This window comes from Blennius ocellaris (genome assembly GCF_963422515.1).
Source record: "Blennius ocellaris genome assembly, chromosome: 7".
Lineage (NCBI taxonomy): Eukaryota > Metazoa > Chordata > Actinopteri > Blenniiformes > Blenniidae > Blennius > Blennius ocellaris.
The window spans coordinates 3,558,584-3,577,039 of record NC_137656.1 but is presented as its reverse complement, the minus strand read 5'-3'; the positions used below and the strand labels follow the sequence as shown (position 1 = coordinate 3,577,039).

The following is an 18,456-nucleotide window of genomic DNA, read 5'->3' as shown; positions in this document are numbered from 1 at the left end:
CGACTCCTTGAAGGGACGCACGGATTTTTGAGTGGTTCATCCAAGTGAACCGGTTGTCTGAGTCATTTGATTCACTACTACTGCGCACTATTTCCACCCACTCCTGGACCTGGAGGCTCAGCTGAACTGCGACATGAACCACGGGGGAGAATCATGTATTCATTTTAAAATGCTGAAACACTTCTGAGGAAAATATCCAATAAGTACACATTAGTTTTTAGTGGTCCTGGTCTCCTTATTCTAGATTATGTGTGTTGTTTTATAGGTTAATTTGAATCAGAAAATAAATTAAATAAGTGATTGAACTGAATAAATACCTGACATCCAGAATGGCAGATATACAGTATATATTAATATATACATATGATTTTTTTTTCTTCCTTCCAACATTCTGATTTTCTTTTTTTCTAAGGATCAATTAATAATGTGATGTCCATAGGGCAGAACTAATCATAGGGGGCAATATTAAATCTAACACAATACCTGCTACAGTTGTATTTTAACATTGTTTATTGTGTATTTATTCATGTATTATTCATGTATTTATCTCTACAAGCTTTGTGAAACAAACAACATGTGTTTTTATTTCCTCCGGCCTCACTCAGAAACTTTTTGAGCGGAGCACCGCTGCAGATTTTCAGGTGAGGGAGGGGCGGAGGACTCACCGCTCACTGCTCATGAGGTGAACGACACAGCGGAAGTGCTACTGACCGATTCAGTGAGCGACTCTTTCGAGTTTCGAGCTGACTCGGGCATGTGAGCTGAACGATTGAAGCGAGGTGAGTCGGTCATTCATGCTGAACTTCACCTGCAAGCTGACTCGAGCTGCTGAAAGCCTCATGTGAATGTAAGGAGCCGGAAGCTGCTGTGCTTAGCAGCTAGCGTTAGCGGCTCAGCGACAAGCTGCTTTTAGCAGCTCTCTTAGCAGTTCTTTTAGCATTTCAGCTGCTTTTCTCACAGGGCCACTAAAGTGAGTAATGGTGTTAGACAAGCTGCAGAACAGTGAATTCATTTTTTCCTCTCTGCGGCTGGGGGCTGTAGCAAGAATGACTCAGTGAACGAGTTAATGAATGTGATAACTTGTGAGTCACCATTCAGTAAAGTGACTCGTGAGGTTTTGAATGATTCGTTCAAATTCGATCATCACTAGTCGCCAGCAGCTCGTGCTCATAGTTGTAGTAATGTACTTTCAGATCTTGGCACCTCGTTAGTGTGTTTTATTGTGGGAATAGCAGCAGGTTTCAAGATGAGCTTCTGAGTAAGTCCAGTTTCAAAGTACCGTAGTTCTGGAAGCTTCTTTGCTGAAGTGTCGCTTGCAAACAAACACATTCTTTGCGGAAAAGAAAAAAAATGTCCAGCCACATTCACCGCTGTGCTTCTTCTTTCGGCAAGTCAAATAGTGTGGACACATATTTGCACCTGAAAACACATTTTCTCCAAGTGGACATGATGGTGAAAACAGTTATCGACAGCAACAAAAACAGCAGTGTTCAATGTGAAGCAGCATAGGCTGAGATAGGCGCACTCCTTGGCACATTCGTGGGCGTGTCTTGTTTTGGTTTCTCCGCATGTCAATCTTCCTGGAGGCGGGGCTTCTCCAGTTCTGTGCCGTCAGCAAGGTGGTGCCCCATCATCAAATTATATCAACGAGTTGAGCTCCCCCACCAGCTAGAACAGAGAAAGATCGCTGTGAACTCAAGCTTGAGGGAATCAATGAAAAAAACACTTTGGGGATGTATATGAACCCCAAATAGCACTTTTATGATGTTTAAAGCACAGAAAAGTCGATTTAGTATAATATTGGACCTTTAATATATCTTGCATGTATAAACACAAATTGAATATTATGTAAATATTTAGGAAGCTGGAAATGATCAAATTATGAAACAATAATTTATGGAGAAGGGGTGGGATTAAATAAGTGTTTGTTCACTTCTTCTCACTCCTTTTCAAATATGTAGATCTAGTTCAGAAGTGTGGAATAATTCTGCTTTATAAAATTATTTTATATGTAAAACATATGGATATGTATGTAAATAACTGCGTGTCTATATATGTGAATGTATGTATGTGTGTGTGTGTGTATATATATATATATATATATATATATATATATATATATATTTTTTTTTTTTAATAGCCATATTTTGTTTACTTGATACTTGTGTTGACTTTCTCCTCAGATGCTTCTGCCAGGCAGGTGTTGATATAACATCCTCACACTAGATTGTAACGTTGATGATTTGTTCAAACAATAATTAAATTCAGGGGTTCTGACTTGTCTCTTCTTCTTCTCTGCAGCTCCGTCAGCCTCAGAGGCTTTCTGACATTATGGCGACTGGAACGTCTGGTGAGTTAAACTTCAATTACTTTGAAAACTTCATTCCCACATAGATTCATAAAGCTTCACAGGCCTCATATACAACAGAGTTGAGAAAGAAGATATCCAGAAATAAACAGAGAAAATGTCAGGATCAGGTTAAAATGTCAGGATAAGACAACAGCTTATCAGTTCTAAAAAAAATCTCATAAAAAAAAACAAACTCTGATCAGCACATGATGAATGTTTGTTAATTGTCAAACCATCGTTCCTTAAGTCCACCAGAACGCTTCTAGAACAAACCTAGAACATTTACAGGAGGTTCTGGACCCACCTGAGGGTCTCCTCCCAGGAGGACACGACTCTGTGTGCCTCATGGACCATTACATTGTTTTCCTGTTGGAAGAAGACGATATGAAAAGACCCCACGAGACAAAACCTGGTGGACCACCCGAGGACAGGCAATCCACCTTCAGCTGGTTGAGCGTCAGTGACAGTGACATAACTGATACAGCATCTCTCAATATCTGAAGGGGTTAATAGAGTATGTCTAATTAATTAGTGTCTCAATCCATCTTTTGATGTCAGTTGCTGAATGATTTAAAGGTGTACAGGAGGATTTTCCCGAATTTTAGGAAAGAACCGCCCTCTCCACCTTTTGAAAAAATGCACATGCGCAACGCTCTACCTGCTCCCGAGACGGAACGCCTACTAAAACGTGTGTGAGAGCAGAGTTCGAATTACGGGGGAGCTAAGGGGAGCTGGGCGCCCCTGAAAGGGACCTGAGCTCCCCTGAAAGCCTAATTTGAAAAATTTAGGGGGAGCTCTAAAAACACTCACGCATACCTATTCTACAAACTTGAGAGGTCTGATCGGAAAATAGGGCTCCCCGAAAGCCACGTTGTAATTCGAAACCTGTGTGAGAGACATGCACGAGCCCAGTTCTCCTCGTGCACGCTCTGTTTACAAGTCACAAGTCGGCATCGCTCACACAAGCTCACTTTACAAGAAGATTTGCACCAGAGTGGGGGTGAAACTGTGTAAAAATGTCCGAGAATAATGCGTCGGGTCGGCCACCGGCAGGATGAGAACCGTGTGGAGTGAGCTGCGCGCAGGGACGAGCACGTACGACCGCCTTACGTAATATATCACCAGAATGATTGACAATAGTCTTGATGATCTACCCGGAAATAGAAGATCCTCTACTACACCTTAAAACTTTTGTTGGAAATTAAAAAAAAGAAACGAGGGTCGATCCGATCCAGTATCGGGTTCCGATATGAATGTAATTCACGATCCAACCTGCGGAGGTTTCCGATCCATGAAGCCGCATCTGTGTTTCTGCTGAAGAGTCCACATGTGTTTTTGTTCCGGCTGCTCTGCTCTGCTCGCTGCAAAATGTGGAATAGACTTTCTAAACGGAGGCGGGTCTCAATGAAACGCGGAGTAATGAGTCAGGAAGTCCATTCCACAGCTTGCAGTCACTGGAAACTTGGAGCACCAGAAGTTACGTAGTAGAGCGCCTGATCACAGCCTTGTGTTCTGTGTTGCTTTGACATTGAGTTTGAAATACTCGGAGGAGCCATGAATTAGTCTTAAGTGAAAGATTTCTGAATATTTGATTCCTGTCTTTTTCCAGTTTCAGATCTTCCGCTGAAGCGCAGAAGGAGCTTTCAATTTATTCCACCTGACAGTGAGTACAACTTTCGAACCAGCAGGAGGCGCTGCAGCAGTGCTCAGTTATTGAAAGTCTGACGATGAGATAAATCCTGTGCCAATAGAAAGTAAATCTGAATTCCTTAAATCTTAATCTTAATCTTAACGTGAACTGGCCTTCCTTAAGCTAAAGGAAGTCAGTTTAGTTGTTAAATTCTGCCTCACAAAAGGTAAAGCACTAAGAAACTTGATTGTAACCCGTGTTCACCAGGAAATCTACAGATTTATAATATCTGCTCCTAATGGCTGCAACAACTGACTCTGAAGGAACTTAGTATCCAGTTAACAGGGAAACCATTTGATGCATTACACTGGTCTTTGTTGCCAAAACATTAAAATCAGCAAAGTCCTCCTCTTGTAAAACACAGTAAAATGCTTCAAAACTAAAAGGTTATTTAAATTTGTTAACTTCGGCTGGAAGTCTCTTGGGCAGAAAAACTAAATCTGAATGGAGAGAAGTGAATCTGAAAAGTGAGGATGAATTATTGAGCTGATTTTTTCTATTGAATGAAATAGTTTAGATTTGATCCTGACACACCAATAGATTAAATTTGAAATGAGCCCATCCAGATTTGGATTTAAAAAGTTCAAATTCACTTTGTACTGTGACATGATTTATCCCATATCTGATATTGTAAGAGTTGATAGGAATATTTTACAGTCACAGAAACAAGAGCACTCACTCTGATGTTGATCTACAACACACAACACAAAGTATACAGCTGAAATAGCGAAATACACATGGAAATACTGTAAATATCTCAAAAATGATGTCGAAGCACAAGAACCCTTGAAAGATCTCATTCTAGAAGGATCAATATTCCTGTACTTTACTCTGACTGCTGAAATAAACACTGATTCAGGGTCAGAACTGCCTGATTGCAGAATAAAGGCCAATTCCTTCTCCATAAGAACAAGACGAAAGTGCGGCAGTGATGTATGCTGCCCAACAAAATGATGCAACTTCCGCCGTCGGACTCCTTTTGGTCGAACAAACTTGTGTCTGCAGTGCCGGCCGTCCTGACCGAACCCTGTAGGAACGGCACTGCCGAAATTTCAACGCCGATGTGTGCTGTGCATGCGTGTTACAGCTCGCTAATCACTATCATTCATATTTTAATCATATTTAGCTTCTAACATCGCTACTGTCTGACCGCCGCAGGTCTTTAAAATGCCGTGATGCCCCTGAACGCATCACTCAAAGCGGTCAGCTCCTGCAGTTAAAACCAGACAAACGTCGCGCTCGTATAAAAACTCTCTCTTTTATTAATGAAACAGTTCAGAGAAATAAATTTCTGACAGCACAGAAGGCGAGAAATAAACTGTGCAGCTTAAAAGTGAAAAGGCCGCTACACAGACGTGTGGCTGCTGTGAGGGGGCGTGGCCTGCGAGTTCGGCACCGTGTTGTGGAGTATGAACAGTCCTGCCGAACAAACGTTTTTTCGGCGGCTTGTTGACGGCATTGCCAAACTTTCGTCTTGTTCTTTTGGCTTCAAAAAGGGAGTATGCAGGGGCCATAAAGCTCCTGTAAAAGTGATTAAACAACTTCATGTTGAACTCCTGATGAAATAACTTTCTTTCCAGTGTCGGAGCTGAGGGCGGTTCTGCTGGGGAACAGCTGGTCTGAGAGAACCTCAGTGGGAAACTTCCTACTGGGAGACACTAAATTCAACACGGAGGAAGAACTGAGTCAATGTGTCTGTGTCGGCAGAGAGTTGAAGGACAAAACAGTCATTCTTATCAACACCCCAAACCTCCTGCACCCCAACATCTCTCAGGAAGAACTGACAGGACATGTAGACCTTTGTGTGAGGTTCTCTGATCCTGGACCTCATCTGTTCCTGCTGGTCATTCAGCCTCAAGACTTCAGCGAGGAGAACAGTCAGAGGCTTCAGTTCATCATGGAGAACTTCAGTGAGCAGTCATGGAATCATTCAGTCTTACTGATATCAACACCTGAAGAGGAAACGTCGTCGCCTCTTGAGGAAACTTTCCCCCCATTGAGAGACTTGATAAAGAAATGTAGAGTCACACTGTCGTGGAACAAAAACCTCCAACAGGAGCTGTTGACCGGCATTTGGGACATGATGAAGAAGAACAACGGAGAGCATGTGACAAGAGATGTTTTCAGAGACGTACGTTCAGATTTCCTTTCTCGTTCCAAAAGTTTGAAACAAGAACCTTCGACGAGCTTCAACCAGGATCCAGTGGCAGGAAACAGTAAGTGGAAAAAAAAAACTTTTTATACTGTCAGAGGAACACACAACCTTTGAGTTTATGTGTTATCATCATCATCATAATCATCATCATAATACTTTTTAAAGGTTGAGAGTTAATATGGTCATATTTATGATGAGAAGAACTGATGTAGTGCTGCCACTAACCATAATTTTTCTAACGATTGTTTGATCAATTGACCAATCTAAACGACACATTAAAATCAAAGAAGTATTTACTATTTCATTTGGGTTCATTTTGAACACACAAAACACAAATGGTCACCTGTAAGATGACAAATGTAAACAATAAATTAAATATGATCAAATTAATATAATGACGCTAAACTAGAATCGACAATTTACGACATTCCATTGTCGGTGCATTCACCCAATTTTCACAACTTTATTTATATGGTGCGTGTCATGAAATTAATCATGACACGTTGATCTGTGCCAGGTAGGGTGCTGGTTGATCTCATGAGCATACATTACACAATACTGTTACCTTGGAAATCAACAGAACACATTTAATTAGTTTCCACATTTGACACAACACTGATTTTTCAAGTCAGTTTATATTTTAAAAATTATTTAAACTCCTGATGTTAAAAAGATCTTATATTTCAACTGTTTTTTAATTGATTTTGCATCCATTATAAACATCACACACAGCACATTGCACATGATAGACATTTATGTGGCCATAACAGAACACAGGCATCCAGCATAGGGCATATAGGAACGTAGTGCAATGTGCTTGATGGGGGACAATTCCCCCTTAACAAAACAAGAAACCCCAAAAATAAATAAACAAATATAAATGAAACAAAAATAAATAAAATAAAATTCAAAGTAGGTTACAAAATACAACTAAGAAGGGGGCTACATGAGGGCCTCAGTCAGTCACATTTGCACTCGGCAGGTTATTAAAGTAATCCAGGAAGGGCTGCCATGTTTCTGGTACTTTTTTTTGCAGAGCCCTGACTACGATATCGTAATTCCTCTTATTTTAAATGCGCTATTACCTCTCTGACCCACCGAGCATGCGAGGGTGGCGAATGGTCCTTCCACTTGAGAAGAATAAGTCGACGGGCCAGGAGAGAGGCAAAGGCAAGAGAGTTTGATTGACAGCTTGAAAGGGACATCCCCCTGGGAGCCAGGCCAAATATAGCTGTGACAGGGTCAGGTTGCATCTTGCGCGAATACATAAAAGAGAGAGTATCAAACACGGAGGACCAGAATGGGGCAATGGATCGGCAGGTGAAAAACATATGGGAGAGGGTGGCAGGGGCCAAATGACACCTCTGGCAGGTGGGGTCGGTACTCGGATACAGCTTTGCAAGCCTGCTTCTACAAAGATGCAGCCTATGGAACACCTTGAATTGAAGTACCCCATGTCTTACACATAAGGAGGATTTATGTATTCTCTCAATAGAGGACTGCCAGGTCTCATCAGACAGTTTCAACCCCAATTCCTTCTCCCAGGAGTCCCTAAGATGCTTAAGGGGTGGACTAGAGATGCCCTGGACTATGCTATACAATCTAGAGACACATCCCCCCAGAAAGGGGTTAAGGTCAAGGCAGTCCTCCAGCCACCCCCTTGGCGGAGCCGACGGAAAGGAGGGGACATGTTTCCGGACAAAGTCACGAGCCTGTAAATACCTGAAATAGTGAGTCCTCGGCACGCCATATCCTCCAACCAGATCCTCAAAAGATAGAAAAACCCCCTTTTGAAAGAGATCAGCCACACTCTTCAGGCCCTTAGAGAACCAAAGTTGAAAAGCCGAGTCGAGTAAAGCAGGCTTAAAAATTGGGTTACGAAGTATAGGAGTAACCGGAATCATCTGAGTTAGTCCAAAATGTAGCCGAAACTGCGACCAAATCCTAAGTGAGCTGCTAACCACTGGGTTGTTAGAGTGATATTTTTTACTAAGCGGCAGGGGAGCGCACAATAAGGAGGCTGGATCCATCGGTTTACAAGAGAACATTTCCATGCTGGACCAAATCAGACCCGACCCCTCCCTAAAGTGGGACACCCAAAAAAATAGTTTGTGAAGATTCGCAGCCCAGTAGTAGTGCAGGAAATTGGGGAGTGAAAGACCTCCCTCTGATTTACATTTCTCCAAAAAAGTCTTACGAAGATGCGGAAGCTTCTTGTCCCAGATAAATCTAGAGACATGTTTGTCTAGCTCTTTAAAGAAGGATTTTGGAAGAAATATAGGAATCTGCTGAAAGTAATATAACAACCTTGGCAGCACAACCATTTTCACAGCATTTACTCTCCCAGCCAGAGATATGGGAAGAGACGCCCAGCGTTTTAGGTCCTCTTTAACCCTTTCAAGTGCCAGTTGAAAATTCTCCTTAGACAGATCCCTGAATTTCCGTGTCACATGCACCCCCAGGTATGTAAACGAGTCAGAAACCACTTTAAAAGGAGAATCAGTGTAGGAAAGTTCAGACGCGTGGGAATTGATTGGGAACAGTAGGCTTTTGGTGAGGTTAATTTTGTAACCAGATGCCGACCCAAACAGGGCGATAACATCAAGTGCGGTCGGGATTGACCTGAGAGGGTCCGCACAAAACAGCAGCAAATCGTCCGCATACAGGGTCAGTTTGTGCGTATGACCTCCCCTCACAATACCAGCAATGTCGGACCGGGCTCTAAGGGCAACGGCTAGAGGCTCTATTGCCAAGTGGAATAGGAGAGGTGATAATAGGCAGCTCTGATGCGTGCCCCTCCGGAGGGAAAAATACCCTGAGACAACATTGTTAGTGCGAACCGCAGCTTGAGGTGAAGAATACAAAAGCTTTGTCCAGGATACAAAGCCTGGACTGATCCCAAATCATTCAAGCGCTGTAAACAAGTACTCAAATTCAATGCAATCGAACGCTTTATGCGCATCAAGTGAGATAAGTACCTCCGCAGTGGGGCTAGGACTAGAGTATACTATATTGTAGAGGCATCTGAGGTTACCAAAAGACTGCCTACCCTTCATAAACCCAGTCTGGTCCGGGTGAATACCTTATGTAAAACTGTCTCCAAACGCAACGCTATAGCTTTAGAGAGTATTTTATTATCGCAGCAGAGCAGACTCACCGGTCTGTAAGAGTCACATCTCGTCGGGTCCTTTCCCTTCTTAAGAAGGACAGATATAATCGCTTGGAACATGGTAGGAGGTAGTGACCCACGGCGAAAGGCCTCCTTGTATACCTCCTGAAGCACCGGCACTAGTTTATTGGAATTTTTTTAATAAAATTCTATCGGTAGGCCATCAGGCCCAGGGGCTTTTCCGCTCTTCATAGCCTTGATCACGCACTCTATTTCCCCATTAGAAATGTCCCCCTCCAGGGCGGCACCCTCGTCCGGGTCTAATGTGGGAAGCCCAAGGTTGTTGAAAAAGCGTGTAACAGAGGAGCCATCAATGACCTGAGATGAGTATAGTGTCTCATAAAAACATTTAAACTGATCGTTTATACCCTTCTGGTCAGTCGTAGTGTCCCCAGTTGTTGTTGTAACTTCTGTTTTTAGACTATCTGCAGCCGCCTGCCTTAATTGATGGGAAAGTAATTTACTTGCCTGTTCCCCATGTTCATACTGAGACTGTCTAGATCTAAGAAACAGGTCCTCCACGTGGGTGGTTGCCAGAGAGTCATATTCTGTCTGCAGAGAAATGCGTTCTTTGTACAGGTCGGCAGTCGGCATAGATGAATGTCTTCTATCAACGTCGCCAATCAAGTCCATAAGCTCTGTCATACGTTTTGTCCTCCGCCTGTTCGTGCTGATAGTATAGGAAATAATTTGGCCGCGGAGATACGCCTTCATAGCCTCCCACAAAGTGCCCACACTTGTCTCTGGTCGCCGATTAGTTTCGAGAAAAATATCAATGTGACTGGAAATAAAGGCAATAAAATCATCGTCCGATAGTAAGCGCGGGTTTAGCTGCCATGTTCTCTGCGGGTGCATGTGACCAGGAAAACAGAGCTGCAACACCACTGGGCTGTGATCCGAAACCACGATATTCCCGTATTCAGTAGAATGGAGAAAAGAAATCAGCTTTTTGTCTAACAGGAAGTAGTCTATCCTTGAATATGACTGTTGGGCCGCAGAAAAAAAGGAAAATTGTTTACCGGAGGGATTTTTAAAGCGCCAGGGGTCCAGCATGCCGTAACCCTCGGCAAAGGAGTTAACCACACGGGTCGAGTTAGACAGAGGTCTAGCCGACACCGCAGAGCGATCCAAGCTGGGGTGGAGGACACAGTTAAAATATGCCCCTAGGATGAGACAGTGTGAATCCAGATCTGGAAGTAGGGCAAACACATTACTAAAGAAAACTGAGTTATCCCAGTTAGGGGTATAAATATTAGCCAGTACGACTGGTAGTTTATGCAGTAAGCCCTTGACAACAACATGTCGACCATTTTTGTCTGCAATGACGGTGGACTCTACAAACTGCACATGTCTCTGGATTAGAATGGCTGTCCCCCTATGCTTGGTCTGTAATTTAGAGTGAAAAACTTGGGAAAAACCACCTCGCTGAAGTCTAGAATAGTCCGCTAAGCTGAGATGCGTTTCCTGTAAATAGACGATGTCTGATTTCAATTTACGTAAAGTGGAGAAAACCTTGTTACGTTTTACCGGGTGGTTGAGACCCCTGACGTTCCAGCTCAAAAAGGTGGTCGCAGCTCTAGCTGTACTCTGCATCCCTATTACCTGTGACAGTATAGGTCAGACATTCCAAGAGCCCAGCATGTAGATAGGTAGGGAGAGGGAGGGAGAGGGAGGGAAGGGGAACTAGAAACAAACCAGAAATAAACCATCCAAAACAAGAGTTTAAACATTAAACAAAAACATACATGACAGAAACTCAAAAAACACTGCAACACAAAAAGCATTATGGAAAAAACATTCCAAACAGCATTCAAAAAAACACGCCGGTCCCTCCCCAAATGAGAGACTGCACCCCGCCCCCGACAACACTTACACACTACAACAAACAGCTTACCTCGCGAGACCAAGACTGAGACTCGCCGGTGCCCTTAAACATAATCCACTATCCTAATTATTATCAAGAACATTAGCTAACCTCCAAAAATAAAAAGCCATATTCAATGTTATTAAAACCAAACACCCAAAGTAAAGAAAAGTGAGCATCCGCCGCTTCATTTAAGCGGACAAGGAACCTGAGTAATAAAGAACCAAAGCATGCCTGCCAACCCACCTCGTGTGTGGGAGGCGGCTATTGTGCTAAATAGTAGCGGCTCGTTTGCCAGCTAAATAGGCCGTAGTACACGTTAGCGCCAACATCGTCAGGCAGTCTCGTGATTATGTGCCGAGTAAATCACATCACAGTGGGCCGCACTGTAACCTAATCCCCTAAAACATGACCTTATAGATACAAAAAAGAAAACGTACATTTACTTGGTCGAAACATTTAGCCGCTAACTCTAGCTAGCATAAACATAAGCATGCAGAATATAGCCTATTAGCTGGCCCACCGAATACCTCAGGTTGTTTCATGAAACCCCCGCAGTGGTCTTCTTCACGAAGTCTTTGGCCTCGTTCGGATCCGAGAAGCTGTGTTGCACACCGTCAGCGGTTGTAATTCTAAGGACGCCATAGTCCGAATTTGACCCCTTCACAGTTCTTAAGCATGTTTTTCACATCCCTGAAAGCCGCTCTCCGCTTCACAATGGCCTGCGTGCAGTCAGGGAAAATCCTGATATTGTCCCCTTGCGGTGTCACCAGTTCGCCAGATGTAGCTGCTTTGCGGAGAATAGCCTCCTTCTCCCGATAATAGTGACATCTCACCACAAAGGTGCGGGATGGCTGGTCCTCCTGGGGCCGCTCACGGAGAACACGGTGGAATCTATCAAGCAGGGGTGGCGACTCCAGACCTAGCGTCTGCTGATGCAGCTTTGCCATGAAGTCAGATGGATTCTTCCCCGTCTCCTGTTTCTCCTTTATCCCGGTGATCCGCAGATTACATCTCCTCGGCCTCGTCTCTAGGTCCTCGTTCTTGTCGGATATAGTTTTCATCTCCCTCTTTAGCAGTTGCATATCATGCTCCAGATTAGTTATCCTGTCAGAGTGTTTGTTAGCGGCTACATGCAGGTCCCCCACTCGGTGCTCGAGGGCCTTAATACGGCCACCAACTTGTTCAATAGATGTCTTCAATTCGTCTCTCAGCTGGCCAATTTCCCTCGAATGTGTGTCGGCGTTGCCATCGATCTTCTTCACCAGGTCATCCCTCAGCGAGTGGATGGCCTGCAGGATTACAGAGTCTCCGTCTCCCGCTGTACTAGCCGGAGGGAGCTCCGCCTCACTGTCTTTAGCCGAGCAGCTAGCTTTAGCCTTCGGGTCCGTGGTAGGGGCACCTTTTCTCCGATGGGTAGACGTCATTTCTTAGCGGCAGATAGACGGTTGAATAAAGAACGGTCACAACTACAAAAATAAACAATAGGGTGTTGATAGGAGGTTGCTAATAAAACAGAATTCACGGCACCAGCGAGGAGCTCAAAAACGTGCGTCTTCACATGGCTCCGCTCAAACCGGAAGTTTTCTTAAACAGATCTTAATGAGGGAAAACAGTCACTTCCAATAAAACCTGACCTCACATCAGCCGTGTAAATATTCTTCATTTTAAATGTTTGAAGGTGTTTAGTTCTTGTCCTCACTCTTATTCATGTTTTCATTCCAGCACATGGACTCAGGATCGTCTTGTTTGGGAAAAGTGATGATAAGAAAACATCACTGGGAAACATCCTCACTGGAAAACAAGAGTTTAAAATGCAATATAGATTTTACGGAGGAAAGCAGTGTGTGTCTGTCAGTGGAGAATGGAACATAAAACCTTTAACAGTGGTGAAAACTCTGGACATCTTTAAAATGCCTGTGGAAGCAGTGAGAAAGGAGATGAAGAAATGTGTGGAGTTCTGCTCTCCAGGACCAAATGTCCTGCTGCTGCTGGTGAAGCCCTCTGATTTCACTGAAGACGACAGAAAAACTCTGATGTTCATCCTGAGTCTGTTTGGTCAGGATGTCTTCAAACACTCCATGGTTGTCCTGACCCATGAAGAAGAGCGTCATGACACAGTAGACCAACTTATCCAGGACTGCCAGCAAAACGTTCACAGAATCTCTGACAGGAAGGATCCTCCCAAAGATGAGGTCCAACAGTTGATACAGAAAATGGAAGACATAGTGAGCACCCAGAGAGGAGAGTTTCTGATAATAGATAAAGAAACAGATGTTCCAGCAGGGAAAAGAAAACAGCAACCTCGTGTGAACCTGGTGTTGTTTGGCAGAAGAGGAGCAGGAAAGACGTCAGCAGTCAACGCTATACTGGGACAAGGGAGGTTTGGACCAGCTGCCAACTCCTCAGAGTGTGTCAGAACCCAGGGAGAGGTGTGTGGGCGGTGGGTCTCTGTGGTGGAGCTGCCTGCTTTGTATGGAAGACCTCAGAAGGAGGTGATGGAGGAGTGTCTCAGGTGTGTCTCCCTCTGTGGTCCTGAAGGTGTCCACGCCTTCATCCTGGTCCTGCCTGTGGGTCCACTCACTGATGAGGACAAGGAAGAGTTACAGACCATCCAGAAGACCTTCAGCTCTCAAGTCAATGACTTCACCATGACTCTGTTCACTCTGGACTCAGATCCTTCAACTATTGACTTTCGAGAGGAAAACAAGGAGCTACAAAAGTTGTGTGAGGGCTGTAGTGGGAAACCCTTTGGTCTCAACGTTAATGGAAGACAAGAGCTTTCAAGGTTATTTTATAATGTAGATACAATGAGACGAGACCGTAAAGGACCAGACTCCTACACAAGGACAATGTTTGATCATGTCCAAATGACAAAGCTCATCCAACAAGAGAAGAACATCAACCTGCTTCAGTCTGAACTCGAGGACCTGAAAGCAAAGAACACAGGCAGCTGTAAGTACATTACCTATTATTTCTGTCTTTAACAGGACATCACCTCTCAACACAACATTGTTCTGTTGTTTTATGGTAACGTGTGATCATCTTTCACAGGTGAGGAGGAGAAACAGAACACAGAGTATCTCCGGATTGTTCTTGTCGGGAAGACTGGCAGTGGAAAGAGCTCGTCAGGAAACACCATCCTGGGAAGAACTGAGTTTAAAGCTCTACCTGGAGGAAAATCAGTCACTAAACGTTGTCAGAAAGCTGTGGGTGAAGTAGACAATCGTACGATCGCTGTGGTTGATACTCCTGGACTGTTTGACAACAGTTTGTCCAATGAAGAGATAAATGATGAGATGGTGAAATGTGTGAGTCTTCTGGCTCCAGGACCACACGTCTTCTTGTTGGTGTTAAGAATCGGCAGATTCACACCAGAAGAGAAAGAAACACTGAAGCTCATCAAGGAAGGATTTGGAAAGAAATCTCTGCTCTATGCCTTCATTCTGTTATCGGGAGGAGATGAACTGGATAAAGCTGGGATGTCAGCCGAAGAATACATTAGAGATCACTGTGACGATTCATTTAAGAGTCTGATTGCAGACTGTGGAGGAAGATACCATGTGTTCAACAATTGTGACCAAAACCCAAATCAAGTCAAGCAGCTGATAGCAAAGATCGACACCATGGTGAAGACAAGCGGAGGCGACTGCTTCACCAATGAGATGCTGCAAGAAGCTGAGGCAGCTATAAAGAAAGAAATGGAAAAGATCTTGAAGGAGAAAGAAGAAGAGATGAAGCGAGAGATGGAGGAGGTGGAAAAAAAGCATCAGGATGAAATGCAGAAGATGATGATGAGAATGGAGGAACAAAGAGCTGAGCTGGAAGAAGAGAGAAAACGGATGAAAGCACAACTGAATGAAAAGGAGGAAAACATCAGAAAAGAGCACGAGCTGAGAAAGAAAGAACAGGAGGAGAGAGAAAAAGAAGACAAGAAAGCGAAACATCAGGAAGAAGTTCAAAGACAGGAGTGGGAACAGAAGCTTGAAGTTTTAGAGAAGAAGATAAAAAATGAATCTGAACAAAAAGAGTCCATTGACAAAAAACTGGTGGAGTCTCGAGAGGAGCTAGAGATCTGGGAAAAGAGAAGAAAAGCATGGTGGGAGGAAAGAAACAAAGAAACTGAAGAAATACAACAAAAGGAGCGAGATAAACTGTTAAAGCTTCGGGAAGAATTTGAGCAGGATAAAGAAAAATATGAAAACAAAAGAAGAGAAGATGATGAAAAGAAAAGGAAGGAAGAGGAGAGGAAGAGACAAGAATTACAAGAAAACCACAAGAAAGAATTAGAGAACATGAAAAAGAAACATGAAGACGAGGCCAGAGAACAAGCTGAGAAGTTCAATGAATTCAAGATCAACAAAGAAAATGAATTCAAAGCTTTACTGAAAAATCAGCAGGAGCAAAACAAGAAAAGTGAAGAGACAGAAACAAACCTGAAAAGCCAAATGAATGAACTGCAGGTCAAACATAAAGAAGAGCTGACTGACATGGCTCTTGTCTTCATGAAACAACAACGAGCAAATCATAAAACACTGCGAAAGCTTCAAACAAAACACAAAGATGACCTGCATAAGGTCTATCGTGATCTAAAGACAAGTTTAGATAAAAAGATCACAGAGGAAATCGATCGTGTGAAGAAAGTACATCGAGATGAAATGGAAGCTTTAAAGAAGGAACCTCAAACAGAAAACAAAGAACAGAGAAAGGCTGAAATGAAAAACAGGCATGAAGTAGAAATTAAAACTCTCAAAACAGAAGTGGAGGATAAACACAAACAAACCAGGAAGAAAGAAATGGATGAACTACTGAAACAATATGATGAAGAGATGAATGAATTCAAAAAGAAAATTTTAAATGAGATGGAAATGACACGGGAAACAGAAACTAAGTTACAAAAACAAGATGATGATGAGATGAACACACTGTACCAGAAAATCAAAGATGGAGAGGAAGTGAAAGAGTTTGAGGGAAGGGGCTGTACGATTTCATGAATTTGATCAGACGTCAGTGTAGATTCACCAAAGTACAAAGCTCCGACTCTGTATTTCTTCTACCTTCCTGCTCAACGTGACCCTTCATGTTCTACTTTTCTATTTGAACTGTGAACCAAGAGATGAAAAACACCGACCAGGTACTGAACTCTACAATCTAGAAAGTCACTGCTGGAAAATTCTTCTCTTGTTTCTCCTCAAAGAAAATGTGTGGAACTTCTAATGGGAAGATGTTTCCATCCATCCATCCATCCATCCATCCATCCATCCATCCATCAGTGGGTAGTAGTAGAAAATGCAGCAGTGGTCTAGTAAGTAAATCATTTATTAAATAAATGATGTGTGTGTAAATGATGTAAATAAACTTTATAGAAGAAAAGCTGTTAAATTCAAGATGAAGCAGCAAAACTTGTTGGACCTGCATCGTTACCATCGATCTATTCGGAACATGGACAAAAATATTAACTACTACTGTAGTGCTTATGTGTGTCTCTGAAACATTAAGTTGTTGTGGAAAAACACCCGAAATGCAATGAAAGTGTCATCTAAGATACCTGAACTACCTGTGATTTTTTTTTTTGCTTCTATGTGTCTGAAACATTCATATCTGACGTTGACACAAGAGAGTGATGGTTTCACTCTGATTAAATGTTGCTAATGTAAATAAGAGGAAACATCCATCCATCAGTAGAAGTTCTATTTGTTTTGCTGAAGCTGTATAACCTGCTGCAGTTTGTGTGAATGCTTTACAGAAACACAGTGACTCACCGCTGATCACATGTAAATATAAAAGCTGTGTCATCTCTTCACGTCATGTGAGCTTAAAGGGGTCATATTGACAAAATTCACAGACACGGCAGATTCTGAATGCAGCTCCTCTGATCCAATATTCAAATGGGTGAAAATCAAGGAAAAGCTAGATTTGGGGCAATAAACTTTGCATTTGACTCCTTCAAAGGAAATGTTTGATGGATGGACTTTTCTGAATTCATTCAAAAACATCAACTGAGGCTGTTGTTTAACTTGCATATCAGAAATATGTTTGATTAATATGTGCATATTGAGTTTTTCTTTGTTAAATAGGTCATTCTAATACATGTTGTTCAGATGACATAATCAAAAGGGACTGACATGATTAAATGACATTAATTCAATAATACATTTTTTTTATTATGATGAATGTAAATTTTCCTGAAGATTTTCCAGAGGACATGCGCGCACGCACACACACACACACACACACACACACACACACACACACACACACACACACACACACACACACACACACACACACACTTCCACTCTTCATTGATGAGATTTGCTGCTGATTTTTCTTATTTTCTGCTGTTTGTTCTGTCAATGATCAAAATCATGTTGTTTTTTGATTTTTTTGTTTATTTTTTCTTCTTTTCTTTTTTTTGTTCTTTGGTTTATGTCCTTTTGTTTTTGCTTTTGTTATCATTGTTGTGATTATTTTGGTTTTTGCTCTGTTGTTGCTCAGGCTGGTTTAATTTCATGGCAGTTGGAAAATATTTGGATCACTGTGATTAATGTATTATAAAAAAAAAAAGAAAAAATATATGTAGCACTAACAAGGGTATTGTATGTATCTCCCCACCAAGTCTATCTCTGTCTTTCCTCTCCTCTCCTCTATCCTTTCACCCCAACCGGTCCGCAGGATTCCTCCACCTCTGACTCTGGTTTCTACAAAGTTTCTCCCTGTTGGAGGAGTTTTTCCTTTCCACAGTCGCAAACACACCTGCTGCTCATGTGGATATGTTGGGCTTTTCTATTTTCTCTATTAAAGCAAATTGGAATGACTGTAATGTATTTAAAAATGTCTTTTTTTAATAAAAAAAAGAAGAAGATTTGATGGGACAAGTGGGACTTTAATAAACTGGGACTTTAACAAGTGACACTGGACTGATGAAATGTTTTTTTTTTCAGAGTTCAGGTGAAGTGAAAAGCAGCAGAGCTCAGTGGATCCCACAATGATGTGCTAAAGAGTGAGGTGAAAGGTCATCAGTTCAAAGAGCAGAAATACAGAGGAGGACGGTGACGAGTGGAAGGAAGACTCAATATCTGGACAGAGCAGGTGCTGAGGCTCGTTTTATTAGAGAACAGGGAACACAGGAATCCAAGAACGTGGAGGATCTCAGAGAACTCAGGGATCGTAGTAACACAGAAAACACAGATTAACCAGAAGAAGACACACACAGCAGAGACCAGGT

The 18,456-nt window shown here is 42.5% G+C and overlaps 1 protein-coding gene across 3 annotated transcripts; it reads left to right on the top strand.

Annotated features, from left to right (window-relative positions):
* The first annotated feature begins 602 nt into the window (after positions 1–602).
* LOC308132119 (uncharacterized protein) lies at positions 603–18,026 on the top strand. Of its 3 annotated transcripts, none has more exons than XM_080499089.1 (6): positions 603–682; positions 2,302–2,350; positions 3,960–4,013; positions 5,621–6,256; positions 12,954–14,183; positions 14,283–18,026. In XM_080499089.1, the coding sequence occupies exons 2-6, from the start codon at positions 2,332–2,334 to the stop codon at positions 16,220–16,222; spliced, it is 3,879 nt and encodes a 1,292-aa protein (XP_080355215.1). In that variant the 5' UTR covers positions 603–682; positions 2,302–2,331; the 3' UTR covers positions 16,223–18,026. The 3 variants fall into 3 exon arrangements, with proteins under 3 accessions (XP_080355215.1, XP_080355216.1, XP_080355214.1); XM_080499090.1 differs by having other exon boundaries at positions 651–682; positions 3,966–4,013; XM_080499088.1 differs by having other exon boundaries at positions 653–779.
* Positions 18,027–18,456: the final 430 nt, after the last annotated feature.

What these genes read in the sequence shown, in the direction of transcription:
- LOC308132119 (XM_080499089.1), top strand. An exon ending in GGATCCAGTGGCAGGAAACA is followed by an intron (nt 6,257 to 12,953) that starts GTAAGTGGAAAA and finishes TTTTCATTCCAG; the next exon opens with CACATGGACTCAGGATCGTC. An exon ending in AGCAAAGAACACAGGCAGCT is followed by an intron (nt 14,184 to 14,282) that starts GTAAGTACATTA and finishes CATCTTTCACAG; the next exon opens with GTGAGGAGGAGAAACAGAAC.